This window comes from Delphinapterus leucas, chromosome 13 (assembly GCF_059928025.1).
Source record: "Delphinapterus leucas isolate spDelLeu-1000000601 "Yukka" chromosome 13, BTC_Dleu_Yukka2, whole genome shotgun sequence".
NCBI lineage: Eukaryota > Metazoa > Chordata > Mammalia > Artiodactyla > Monodontidae > Delphinapterus > Delphinapterus leucas.
Window position 1 is genome coordinate 42943362 of NC_143141.1, and position 13128 is coordinate 42956489.

The 13128-nt window shown below is 43.9% G+C and overlaps 1 protein-coding gene and 1 pseudogene across 2 annotated transcripts in view; one reads left to right on the forward strand and one right to left on the reverse strand.

Moving 5' to 3' along the window:
• Positions 1–3385: 3385 nt before the first annotated feature.
• Positions 3386–10751, reverse strand: LOC149747743 (uncharacterized; annotated as a pseudogene).
• Positions 10669–13128, forward strand: part of USP34 (ubiquitin specific peptidase 34) — a 231411-nt gene continuing 228951 nt past the window's right edge. For both annotated transcript variants that reach the window (XM_089923127.1, XM_022597181.3), the window contains exon 1: positions 10669–10875. Coding sequence is in view for 1 of the 2 variants with exons in the window: in XM_022597181.3 (XP_022452889.1) it covers positions 10833–10875 (43 nt within the window). In the remaining variant the exon portion in view is untranslated. The remainder of the gene's footprint in view (positions 10876–13128) is intronic.

The window sequence follows — 13128 nt, forward strand, 5'->3', positions numbered from 1 at the left end:
GATGGCTGCTGATTGCTCTGTCAGGCTGGTGGTTACTCCAGGTTGGGGTGCCTGTGGCAATTTCTTAATATAAGACACCAGTGAAGTTTGCCACGTGGATGGATTTTTCATTTCATGAATGATTTCTCTGTAGCATGCAATGCTGTATGACAGCATTTTCCCCACAGTAGAACTTCTTTCAGAAGTGGAGTCAGGAGCTTCCCTGGTGGCACAGTGGTTGGGAGTCCGCCTGCCGATGCAGGGCACACGGGTTCGTGACCCTGTCTGGGAAGATCCCACATGCCGCGGAGCGGCTGGGCCCGTGAGCCATGGCCGCTGAGCCTGCGCGTCCGGAGCCTGTGCTCCGCAGCAGGAGAGGCTACAACAGTGAGAGGCCCGCGTACCGCAAAAAAGACAAAACAAAAACAAAAAAAACTGGAGTCAGTTCTCTCAAACCTGGCTACTGTTTTATCAACTAAGTTTACATAATATTCTAGTATTCTCAATACTCTAAATCCTTTGTCATTTCAACAATTAAGTCTGCCACCTTATATGGGTGCAGTTTGTGTCACCCCAAAACAATTAAAATAGTAACATCAAAGATCATTGATCACAGATCAGCATAACAAATATAATAATACTAGCGAAAAAGTCTGGAATATTGCTAGAATTACCAAAGTGTGAGAGAGACATGAAGTGAGCAATTGGCATTGGAAAAATGGTGCCGATAGACTTGCTTGATGCAGGGTTGCCACAAACCTTCAATTCGTAAAAAAGGCAGTTTCTGTGAGGCACAATAGAACTGAGGTATGCCTGTATGTCGATTGGGCTGGTCATAGTGATTTGTGTCTTTCATTCCCAACAACTGTCAAAGAATGAATAGCTCTTGAGATAGTGACCTTGTAAGCAAAGAAAGCCTCAAACACATAAAAATGGCTTCTCCCCATCCCATATTTAAAGGTAAATTATTTTTTTTCAGCTATTCAATTACTTATTTCTAAGACATACCATTTGCTGGAAGGAAAATCACATTTGAATAGCAGAAGCAGTATATTTACTGGTGATGGTGTTTCTTTTTAATTTGGGGGGGATTATTGGATACAATAAATAAAATCAAGGTTAAAGTATCTTATAGAATTTCTTTCAGGTAAAGTAGAAATAAATCAAGAAGGCAATTACAACTTATTTGTCAAATCATGTAACATCTTTGTTCAAATTATAGTCAATTCTTGTCTTATTTCATCTTGTTAAATGCTTTATTTCCTACTCCCATTAACAAAAAAATAAAACTCTCTGCTAGTTACTGGGTCAATCAGAATTTAGCAATATATACCTCTTTCACTAAATACACAGGAAGAGTTTGACCATGAAAACTCTGGTTTTTACATATATTCTTAATAGTCTGCAAAGTCCAATACTAAAATTTGATACATGCAAACATACACAGTAGTCTCCCCTTAACCACAGTTTCGCTTTCTGCAGTTTCAGTTACCTGAATTCAACTCTGGTCCAAAAATATTAAGTGTAAAATTCCAGAAATAAACAAATGATTTTGCCTTTTATTTCAGGAAAAGCCCAAAAGTCATCTCATGGGAACTCCCTCAACTCCTGATCATCAGACAGACACACGTGGGTACCCATCCTTTCCTTCTTTCCTATTATCAAATGTCAATCTTTCCCTCTGTGCAATAATATTGATTCCGTCTCCTCTCATCGTCTTAGAAAACTTATAGCAACCACTCTGACTTTTCTGTCCTAGTATCCTCACCGTCTGTGTCTGGGACAAGTTACTTAACCTCCCTGTGCCTTATTGTTTTCTTTTAGGAAATAGGGAGAACAATGGAACATTCCACACAGGGTGGTTGTGAGAATTAAAGGAGTGCTGAAAACAGTGTCTGTTACATAGCATATACAAGGAAAGTTACCTATTATTTTCATGTTTCTATTAGCATTTATATATATTAGTCTTCTTCCTCATCTAGTTACCCCAACTTCTCTTTAGAGTCCAAAGTCTCAAAAGAGTTTTCTATTTTAAAAGAGTTTTCTATTTTAAAAGTTTCTATTATGAACGGTCTTCTGTTGGGGACTTCCCTGGAGGTCCAGTGGCTGGGACTCCACTGCAGAGGGCACGGGTACTATCCCTGCTTGGGGAGGGAACTAAGATCCCGCCTGCCACGTGGCGTGGCCAAATGAAACAAAACAAAACAAAAAACCAAACCAAAACAAAAAACCAAACCAAAACAAAAAAGGTCTTCTGTCTACTGTAATGAGGCTTCCGTATGCAGAATTCCTCCTCCCATGACCTCCATGCACTAAATCTAATGAATATTGGATAGATCTTATTTTAGTTGACTTCTCAGCACTCAACGAGTATAATTTTCATCCTTTTTGAGTTCTATTCCCTTGACTTAAATGGTACCAAAACCCCTCGTCCTTCTCTCACCATATTCTTTAAACTCTTTGGGGGCATCCTCTCTTCCTCTACCCAAATTTTAGATGTTAAGAGTTCTGCAAGGCTCTCTCTTTGGTCCTTTTCTCTTCACTGTATTCCCTTTCCCTGTACGATCTCATGGCTTCCTTTACCATTTGCAGCAGATACTGTAAATAAACTCAATAGTCACTGCCAGCTAGCTTTTTCTTCTTCCACCATAGAGGCTGTAAAGTGAAATACTGGATTTCCAAGCTTTCTTTGAGGCTTAAAGGAGGCCATGTGACAGAGTTTGGGGTAATGAGACCAAATGTAAAGTTAGGATTTCTGGAAAGTCTTTGCTTTCCTGATAAGAGGACAGCTGAGGGAATTGGTTCTTTCCTCCTTCTTCATTCCTGGAACTTGTAATGCTAAACATTTAGCAGTTATCTTTTCCCCATAAGGCAAAGAGCTAGCATACTAAGGATTGTTTTCATATTAACATTTCCAGTCCAGAACTTTCTTCTGTGCTTTAGATTCAAACAACTGCCTAATTAACAACTCCTTTTGGTTACCTCTCAGGTACCTCAAGCTGAGCACTTCTAAAATAGCACCTGTCACTATTGACTACATTTTCCTCTGGCCCTCCTTTAAATGATCCCTATCTTGGTGAATGGCACAGCACCACCATTTACCCACTTGTGCAAATCACAAATTTGGAGACAGCTCTAATACCATCTTCTCTCCCCAAACCCAGCAACCAGTCTTGTGTTTCTCTCCTCCATTTATTTCCTGTTACCCTAGTCCAAGCTATCATCATCTCTCTGGATTAATGCTAATGACCCTCAGTTGTCCCTATCTCCATTCTATTCTCTACAGATTAGTCAGAGTATTTTAAAATACAATCTGATTGTGTTGCTTCCACACTTAAAAGCTTTCCATTGCTTTTGGGATCTAGGCCAAAATCTTAGCATGATTTGCGGAGCTCTGCTGCCTGGCACAGGCCTTCTCCCCTAACCATGTTCTAGTCATACTGGCTTTATTTCTGTTCCTAGAAATAGCCATGGAATTTTGTGTCTCAGAGGTTTTGCATGTGCTTTTCCCTAGATCAGCATGCAGCTTATATTAATTTTCTATTTCTACTGTAACAAATTACCACAAAATTTCTGGTAACAAAACAAACATTATTTTATAGTTCTGTAAATCAGAGGTCCCACATGGGTCTCATTGGGCTAAATCGAGGTGTCAGCAGGGCTGTGTTCCTTTCTGGAGACTAAAGGAGAGAATCTATTCCCTTGTCCTTTTCAGCTTCTGGAGGCCCCACCTTTTTTGGCACATCACCCCCTTCCTCCATCTTCAAAGCCAAGAATGTTTGCATCTCTCCGACATTCTTGTGTAGTTGCAGCTCCCTCTAAACAAAGCTGGGGAAGATTCTCTAATTTTAAAGCCCCATGTAATTAATTGAGCCCACATGAGTAATTTAAAATAATCTCCCCATCTTAAGATCCTTATCTGCAAAGTCCCTTTTGCCATGTAAGGTACCACATTCTGAGGAATAGGACATGGACATCTTTGGGGGTGGGGAACATTATTCTGCCTACCACACATTTTTTTTTGTTTTTTCTGTTTTTTGGCTGCGTTGGGTCTTTGTTGCTGTGTGCAGGCTTTCTCTAGGTGTGGCGAGTGGGGGCTACTCTTCGTTGTGGTGCGTGGGCTTCTCATTGTGGTGGCTTCTCTTGTTGCGGAGCATGGGCTCTAGGTGCATGGGCTTCAGTAGTTGTGGTGCACAGGCTTAGTTGCTCGGCGGCATGTGGGATCTTCCCAGACCAGGGCTCAAACCCATGTCCCCTGCATTGGCAGGTGGATTCTTAACCACTGAGCCACCAGGGAAGTCCAACCACACAATTTTTAATGACTGCATTGCGCTACAAAAACTCCAATAGTGGCTTTAGGGTTTTATTTTTTGTTACATAACCAAACATCTTACATAGCAACAAGTAGGCAGTTGCTAGCGCTGATTCAGCTGCTCAACAATGCCACCAGGAACCCAGACCTTTTCTCTTTCTATTCTGTCATCTTCAATGCCTTGGCGTTTGCTTTTTGCCTGTAGACTTATTGTTTCAAAATAAGTGGGAATTCCCTGGTGGCGCAGTGGTTAAGAATCCACCTGCCAATGCAGGGGACACGGGGTCGAGCCCTGGTCCGGGAAGATTCCACATGCCGCAGAGCAACTAAGCCCGTGCACCACAACTACTGAGCCTGCACTCTAGAGCCTGTGAGCCACAACTACTGAGCCCATGTGCCACAACTACTGAGCCCACGTGCCACAACTACTGAAACCCACGTGCCTCGAGCCCGTGCTCTGCAGCAAGAGAAGCCACCGCAATGAGAAGCCCGCGCACTGAAACAAAGAGTAGCCCCCGCTCGCTGCAACTAGAGAAAGCCCACGTGCAACAACGAAGACCCAACGCAGCCAAAAATAAATAAGTAAATAAATTTATTAAAAGAAAAACCCAAACACAAAATTGCTGCTGCTTCTCCACATATTGTCTCTGTATTCAAGGCAGACAGAAGAGGGAAGTGGGGATTTATAAGATACTGTCAGTGCTCTGCCCATGTTCCCTAGTTCTTATCACTTCATGCACAGTGGCCAAAGCTAGCACCTGCATTTCTATGTCTGAGGCTTTTCTCTGGCTACCTGAACATAGCGAAGCCTGTTTGCTGCCTACACCCCTCCCCTGTAGCAACACTCAATCAATGACTAAAGGGAGAAGATATAAATACTCAACTTCTTTGTCCCTCAGGTAGGAGAATTTTAAGGAACATGTTTTATACTGGTTTGTAGTTTCCCAGTGGGATCAGGCTCCAGTTACCCTCAGGAGTAAAGGTCATTTACTGATTAATTAATCCTTTACTGATTGGCACCTCCCCCCCAATTTCCTATCTCACTTTTCCACTATCCTACCGTTGATTCTTGGGACGACACCAAAATAAACTATCTCCATTTGTGTCCTTGTCTCAGGGCCTGCTTTGGGGGGAATCCAACCCAAGACAGGCCATCACCACCTTTCCTCCTTCTTCCTGTCTTTGAAACAGACAGTTGGTGCTGTCATGTAAAGTTGGTGCTATGGTGGCTATCTTACAACTAGATGACAAGCCAATATGTGGAGGCTAGAAAGAATCAAATAGCTTGGGTTCATATCCTTGAGCCATTGTACCAGCCCTGGACTGTTTACTGTCTGTCTGTTACAAGACAAAATTAAGCCCTATTTGTTTAAGCCATTTTCAAAAAAATTAATTTATTTTTGGCTGTGTTGGGTTTTCATTGCTGTGCGCAGGCTTCCTCTAGTTGGGGTGAGCTGGGGCTACTCTTCATTGTGGTGCATGTGCTTCTCATTGCTGTGGATTCTCTTGTTGCAAAGCACAGGCTCTAGGCACGCGGGCTTCAGTAGTTGTGGCTCTTGGGCTCTGGAGTGCAGGCTCAGTAGTTGTGGCGCATGGGCTTAGTTGCTCTGTGGTATGTGGAATCTTCCCGGACCAGGGATCGAACCTGTGTCCCCTGCATTGGCAGGCGGATTCTTAACCACTGAGCCACCACGGAAGTCCCTGTTTAAGCCATTCTTACTGAAAAATTTTTTACTTGCAGTCCACTGCATCCCTGATACAAATAAACATAGAAATAAATAATTATAGAAAGACATATAGTGGAAATAAACAGAGTGCTGTGATAAAATATTAGAAGGAAGGGGAGTTTTTTTTTAAGGCAAGTCACTTCTTTTTTTTGAATATTTTATTTTTTTTAATTTATTTATTTGGTTGCACTGGCTCTTAGTTGTGGCAGGTGGGCTCCTTAGTTGTGGCATGCTCTTGGTTGCAGCATGCATGTGGGATCTAGTTCTCTGACCAGGGATTGAACCCAGGCCCCCTGCATTGGGAGGTCAGAGTCTCAACCACTGCATCATCAGGGAAGTCCTGGGAGTTATTTTTTGAGATGATGTTTAAGTTGAAACTTGGAGGGTAGGAAGTTAGCCATTTCAAAATTAGAGAGCATGTGCTAGGAAGAAACAACATTCACCAAGACCCAGAGCAGGAAAAGCTTTTGTTAGAAAGCACACAAGTGTGGCTGGAATGTAACAACAGTGATGTTAAAAACAGGAGAGGTTGGGGAAGGCCCAAGTAGAGTGTATTCTAAATGTAACAGAAAATGCTGAAGGGATTTAGGCAGGGAAGTGATATAATCCAATTTATTATAGCAATTTAAGAACCAAACAGTAATTTGCTGAGTTTATGTACAAAGCATGAATGTGGTGTCATGGAGAGAATAAAACAGCATACCTGCCTTCTAATAATGACCCTAAGTTTCACAAAACAATGACGAGCCTAGGTGTGAGGGAGAAGAGTAAATTCTGCAGTAACTCTGGCTTCTAATAGTACACTAGGCTTTAACCCCAAACTCCAGAGACAAAAATCCTATGTTCAATTAGCTGCAATCAGAATGCTAAGAAGAGCAAATAATTTCCATGGCAATATTAATTTTCCAAAGTTGTTTATATACACTGGTTTTCACGCAAGTACCTAGGAATATACCACAAATGTACTACAAACTCCAGAATTAGAAATTTCAAAGTAGACTGTATAATTTTACTGAAAGCATAATTCTACCACTAGATGGTGACATGAATACAACATATTGAAAACTGTCACCTTTCCCTAGCTGTAGAGGGTATATGATCATTGCCGATTACTGGTTTGAAAATCCAGATTTACACGAGGAATTTAGGGGATATTTTTTACCAGAGATTCAGCTTTATTCTTTTGGAATGCACACCTTGTAAGTACATTCAAAGGTCTCTGTTGATACATATACCACATCAGCACAGAAGAGTGAAGATTCTACAGTAAGGAGGCAGGCAACCTTGTTTTATTGGCTTCTTTTTTTTTTTAAAGAATCTATTTTTATTTTAAATATTTATTTATTTATTTGGCTGTGCCAGGTCTTAGTTGCAGCATGTGGGATCTACGTTGCCGCTTATGGGATCTTTAGTTGTGACGTGCAGGATCTACTTCCCTGACCAGGGATCAAACCCAGGCCCCCTACATTGGAAGCATGGAGTCTTGACCACTGGACCACCAGGGAAGTCCCTTTATTGGCTTCTACGCTTTTACCTCTTAAGCAGTTGAAGTGGATAAAGGGATGGTAAACTAGAGCCCATAGGCCAAATCTGGCCAGTTTCACAGTTTTGTATGGCCTGTGGGCTAAGAATGGTTTTTACATTCTTAAATTGTTTGGAAAAAAGAGAAAGAAAAATAGTATTTTGGGAGTACTACAGGGGATACGGGTTCGAGTCCTGGTCTGGGAAGATCCCACATGCCGCAGAGCAACTAAGCCCTTGCACCTAGAGCCCATGCTCCACAACAAAGAGAAGCCACCGCAGTGAGAAGCCCACACACCCCAACGAAGAGTAGCCCCCACTTGCTGCAACTAGAGAAAGCCTGCGCACAGCAACGAAGACACAATACAGCCAAAAAAAAAAAAAAAAAAAAAGATTTTGTAACATGAAAATATGAATCTTATTTCAATGTCTATATATTAAAAAATTATTGGAACACATCCATACTTATTCCGTTATGTATCATCTATGGCTGCTTTTGTGCTAACAGAGTTGAGTAGTTGTAATGAGGGACTTGGACTGCAACGCCTAAAATATTTACTATCTGGCTCATCACAGAAAAAGTTAGTTGAGCCCTCAAGCGATGACTGAAGAGCCGTGTCATTTATGACAATAATTCTCTAGATTCTCAAAGCATTTTAAACTAAGCACCATTTCATGTAATTTTTTAAAGTAAAAAAAATTAGGAGGCAAGCGCTTGTTAAGAAAATATTTCTTTAAAGGTCAGTGTTTCTTCCCTACCTCCTAGTACTCCACATTTATGGTAGTCCTCATTTTCAAGAACTGTTATGGGTTCTTTCTGGTCTTAAAAACATAGTTGACATATACTTACAAATACTTATTAAAAGAATGTCTGTATCAGTTAGAAATGTGTTTGGCTACAAGCAATGGAAATCTAAGAGTGGCTTAAGGAAAAAGGGATTTTTCTTGCATAAACAGTCTAGGGGTGGAGAGCTGCTCAAGGATGCATCAGGGTCCTACACATTATTATTAGCTTTATGGTTGGCTTTTACCCTGCTGTGGTTTCATCGTTCAAAAAAAAAAAACAACTCACAAACTGGATGCTGTATTACTTTGAGTATCAACACCTGTTTTGGGCAGAAAGAAGAAAGGATTAAGGGGCGTGTCTGCTGAATTTGTCCTTTTTTATTAGGAATAAAAAGACCCATTCAGCAGATTTCTGCTTACATTTCATGGGCAAGAACTCAAACAATATAGCCAACCCTAGAGAAACCATAACATATATTAAAAAAAATTTTTATTTTATACTGGAGTGTAATTGATTAACAATGTTGTTAGTTTCAGGTGTACAGCAGAGTGATTCAATTATACACATACATGTATCTATTCTTTTTAAAATTCTTTTCCTGTATAGGTTATTACAGAGTATTGAGCAGAGTTCATAACATGATGTTTTAGACCAAACACAAATAGTCCTTGGGGCTTTCCTTTTGGAGACCAAGCTTCCCCAGTCTCAGGTCCACCTGAAAAACACACTCGGGTTTGGCAAGTTTCCCTGCGGGAAAAGAAGAGGGGGCGGTGGGAATGACGCTAGATGGACAATGGCTGCTACAAGGATACAAAGTCTGCAGAAACCCAAGTTTTGTGGGAGAGATGGGTAGAAGAGAAGATGATGGCACAACAGCTACAGCTCCTAAGAATCACCTGCTTGCATGGAACAACTTAAAACAGGTTTAGCAGACACTTTATAGCATCAAATTCAAGTGGCAGGAAGGCAAAGTATACCCGGAAGGTGGTCCTGGAGTGGAGGGATGGTGTGACCTAACCTCGACAAAACCTGTATAAGAATTTCTACAAGGCCTCCATAGCTGCTCTGGCTACAGATCTTAAAGATACCATGTACACTACTTTTGGACTTTTCAGTCATATCTCTAAATAGACGTAGTGGATATAGAAATCAGTGAGGAAGGGTTCAATGCACTTGAGGAAAATTCTCCCCAAGCTAGCTAGCTGTTAGCACGACATCAAACTTCAGCTGAGTGTCCTCTTTCCTCCACCTGTTCTTCATTCTCCGCTCCCCGTCTAAATTCCCGTATAATTTGCTCTTCGCGGGGAAGCATACTACGCTATTTCAGGTGAAGACTCTTAGGGCACTTCGAAGGGGGCCGTCTTGCGTAAAAAGGAGGAGATGCGGTGCGAACACTCTTCACTCCGCCATTTCTAGTCACATCAAGGTGTCTTGCTGCTTGAGGACGGATGAGCCATACACACTAGAGGCTGGCGGAAAACACGCCTGCAGGTTAAGCCGGCCCCAGGCTGTTCCATTCTCACAAAACCCCGCGGGGAGAGCGCCGCGAGCCCCCACCTGGGCTGCGGCGTCGCACCGGCCAGCTCCCCTGAACTCTAGCCTCCCGCACCCCAAAGGCCTGAGCGCGGGGGAGGGGGACGGGACAAATTACTACCAAGTCCCCCTGGGGGACCCGGAGTTAAAATGGCGAAGCGCAGGGGCGGGGGAAAGGGCGGCGCTCGCGACCTGGCGCTCGCTGGTCCTCCGGGCTCGCGGAGTAGCCGCGGTGGGCGACGCCGCGCAACCGCGACCAGCTCTTTTCTCCGCCATCTTCTTCGAGTCACCCGGTCTCCCCCCGCGACCGCACTGGCTTCGCGCTTCCCTTCCGGCCGCTGACAGAGATCCGGGCTGGGCGGGGTGGGCGAGCGCGCGGAGGGGGTGGACCGAGGGCGGGGAGACTCGGCGGAAGAGGAAAGGGAGGGCGGCGAGCTGGCCGCGGCGGGGTGTGGGGTGTGCGGCGTGTGTGCGGAGGGGGAGGTGGGAGGGCGGGAGGCGAAGAGAGGGAGGGAGGCGGAGGAATGAGAGCGCGAGGCGCTTCTCGTCGGCTCCTTCGCCCGGACGGAAAGAGCCGAGCGCAGCCCGAACGCTCTATTAAAATGGCGGCGGCGTCGGCGGTGGCCGCGGCGTCTGGTCGGTGAAGTGACTCTGCTGCTTCTCTCCCCACCCGCCCCCTCCCTCCCTCTCCCCTCCCCCCGTCCTTCCCCCCCCCTTCCCAGCCGCCGGCGCCTCAGCGCCCCTCCGGCCTGCGCACCTCCCCTCGCCCCCCTCCTCTCCCCCGCCCGCTCCGGGGACCGCCGGCCCCCTCCCCCACTCTCCTGCTCCCCGCCCCGTCCCCGCCGCCGCCCGCCCTAGTCGCCTCCCCGCCCGGCCGGCCGGCCCCCTCCTCCGCCTCTCTCCCCTCCCCCCCGCCGGTCGGGATCAGTCAGTGCGATCCGAAGCGGGGGAGGGGGGGGGCGGCGGCCGAACGATGTGCGAGAACTGCGCAGACCTGGTGGAGGTGTTAAATGAAAGTAAGTAGCCGCGGCGGCGGCCTGTCGGGGTGCACAGTTTGGGGTCCCCGCGCCGCTCTCCGGCTTCCCCTAGCTGCCGTGGCCTGCGGGAGGCGACGGCCGAGCCGGGCGGCTTGCGGGCCTAGCGCTCTGGGAAGGTGCGCGGTGGCGCGGCCGCTGCGGCGCCTCGGGCCCAGTCCGGCCCGGTTACCTGGGCGCCCGAGAGGGGGCCGTCGCGGAGCTCCGGCCAGGCCGGGCCTGAGCGCTCTCCGCTCTCGGAAAGTTTCCTCATTACAGGTGTCAATTAACGTAGGCACTAATGAGCCTTCGCCTCCTTCGCCCTGCCGGGAAGGTGAGGGGAGGTGGGGTCCGAGGACGAGGCTCTCCTCTGTAGTCCGAACCCTTCGACCCTCCGGCCGCCCTCTTTGATTTTCAGCGTGCTGCCTAGGCCTCTTACCTGCTAATTTTCATTAAACTCCCTGCGAGGTGGTTGGTGGTTTTCCCGTCTCTTGGAGGTGTGTGGGTTGTATTAAACCTTTCTCTCTGACCTTAAATAGCTGAAAATGAGCTGATAGTGATGACTGGAACCTTTATACGTATTAAAAAAATTAATTAATGATGTTTCTTCTTAGTGTACCATTCGTCGTTTTAATGGTAAATTCTCTTCTCTTAAGGAGAGCACTGTACTACAGGTACCATCCCGGGATAGTCATGGCCTGTCTCCTGGAATGAAAGGCCTTATTCCGTATGCTTTTATTACAGAGCGTGCACTGCTCTTTTCTAGTTAGATTCCTTTCATTTATTTTACTCCAGGCCCTTGTAAGACGGTATTTTAGCTTAAAGAAACAAGACGTATTGCAAACTATTTCTGGGCCCAAAGGCCTAGTTGGACGAGGTGAATTACATAAAAGATTAATTTACAAAAAGTTGATTGTTGAGAAAATACTCACGAACACCTTTTGTGGGTTTTGGATTTGTGTTTTGTGTGTGGTATTTCGAAAGACTTCCAAATTGTCTATTTTCTAATACGATTCTTAAAAACAGTTGATTATAAAGTGTATAGTCTTGTTTGTGTTTGAATTTTACTTTATTGACCAAAGGCAATAATAAAAGTGGAAGGGTTCTAGTTTACTTTCAACTCTATTTACTTCCTGACAGGTGGAAGCAGGCTTTTGCACAAATTCAAACTATACAGTATTTGTGTCATTCCAAATTTTCCTAGAATTTTTAGGTTGTTTGTATTTATTTTGAGGTACTTTTATTTTTGGTGTAGGTTGTTTATGAAATGATAAACTTAATTCCTTAGTACTTATTTCAGTGAACTCTATTTTAAATGTCTCAAATGTCAGTTGTGTGATTATGGCTTGGTTTTTCTGAAACTGGAAAATGAATAGCTTTGCTATCTTATATATTAGGAGAAAACTGCTTTTAATAGTTTCATTGGTGTTTAAAAATTATTTTAAACCTAACTATGACAATTAATTTTAAACATAGTATCTAAAGAAACTAAAGTTTGCTAATCCTTATTACCTTTTGAAAAGAGACATAATGAAGGGTTCTATTGAGGGTTATTTGGGAAACCCCTAGAACTTTGTCTAGAAGCACTCAAAAATGCAATCGATTTATGGAGTTAGCAATTTAGCTTTTGTTACCTTTAATTAAATATGGTTAATTGAACCAGGTTCACAAAATCTGGCCATGCAGACCCTTAAGAAACCTGTTTTAATGAACAGATAAGGATTTTCTGTTTGTGTATGAAAAATACTTTGTTTCTTAATATTTCCTATAAAGCTCAGTTTAAAAATTTGCCCTTTAAACTCTAATCTGACAATGAAGCTTCCTTAAAAAGAAATTACTTCAGTAATTTTATTTGTAGGCTATACCAAGCTATGACTAGTTGCTTCTCCACTGCCCCCGCCCCCAGTTCTTTTACAGTTGTTTTCATTTTCCCTTTGTGTAGTTCTTGTATCTCAAACATAAGATGCTCAAGTTCCCAGAGAGCAGAGGGTATTACTGTATCTCATTATGGTAACACTTATCCATGACTGGGTTGGAGCATAATGGCTGGAACTTGATAAAACTTATTGAATTAAAGTAGGTTATAAATCTTTCTTGTAATCTCACAATAATTATATATTAAGTCTGTCCTTTTTTCCCCCATAGGTTGTGTAAAGATGAGCATCAATTCATCCTTGATTAGAAATTCAGAGTTAAAGTCCCAAAATAATGTGCTCAGAATTCATCTTTCAATATAACTCCCCATAACAATTATAA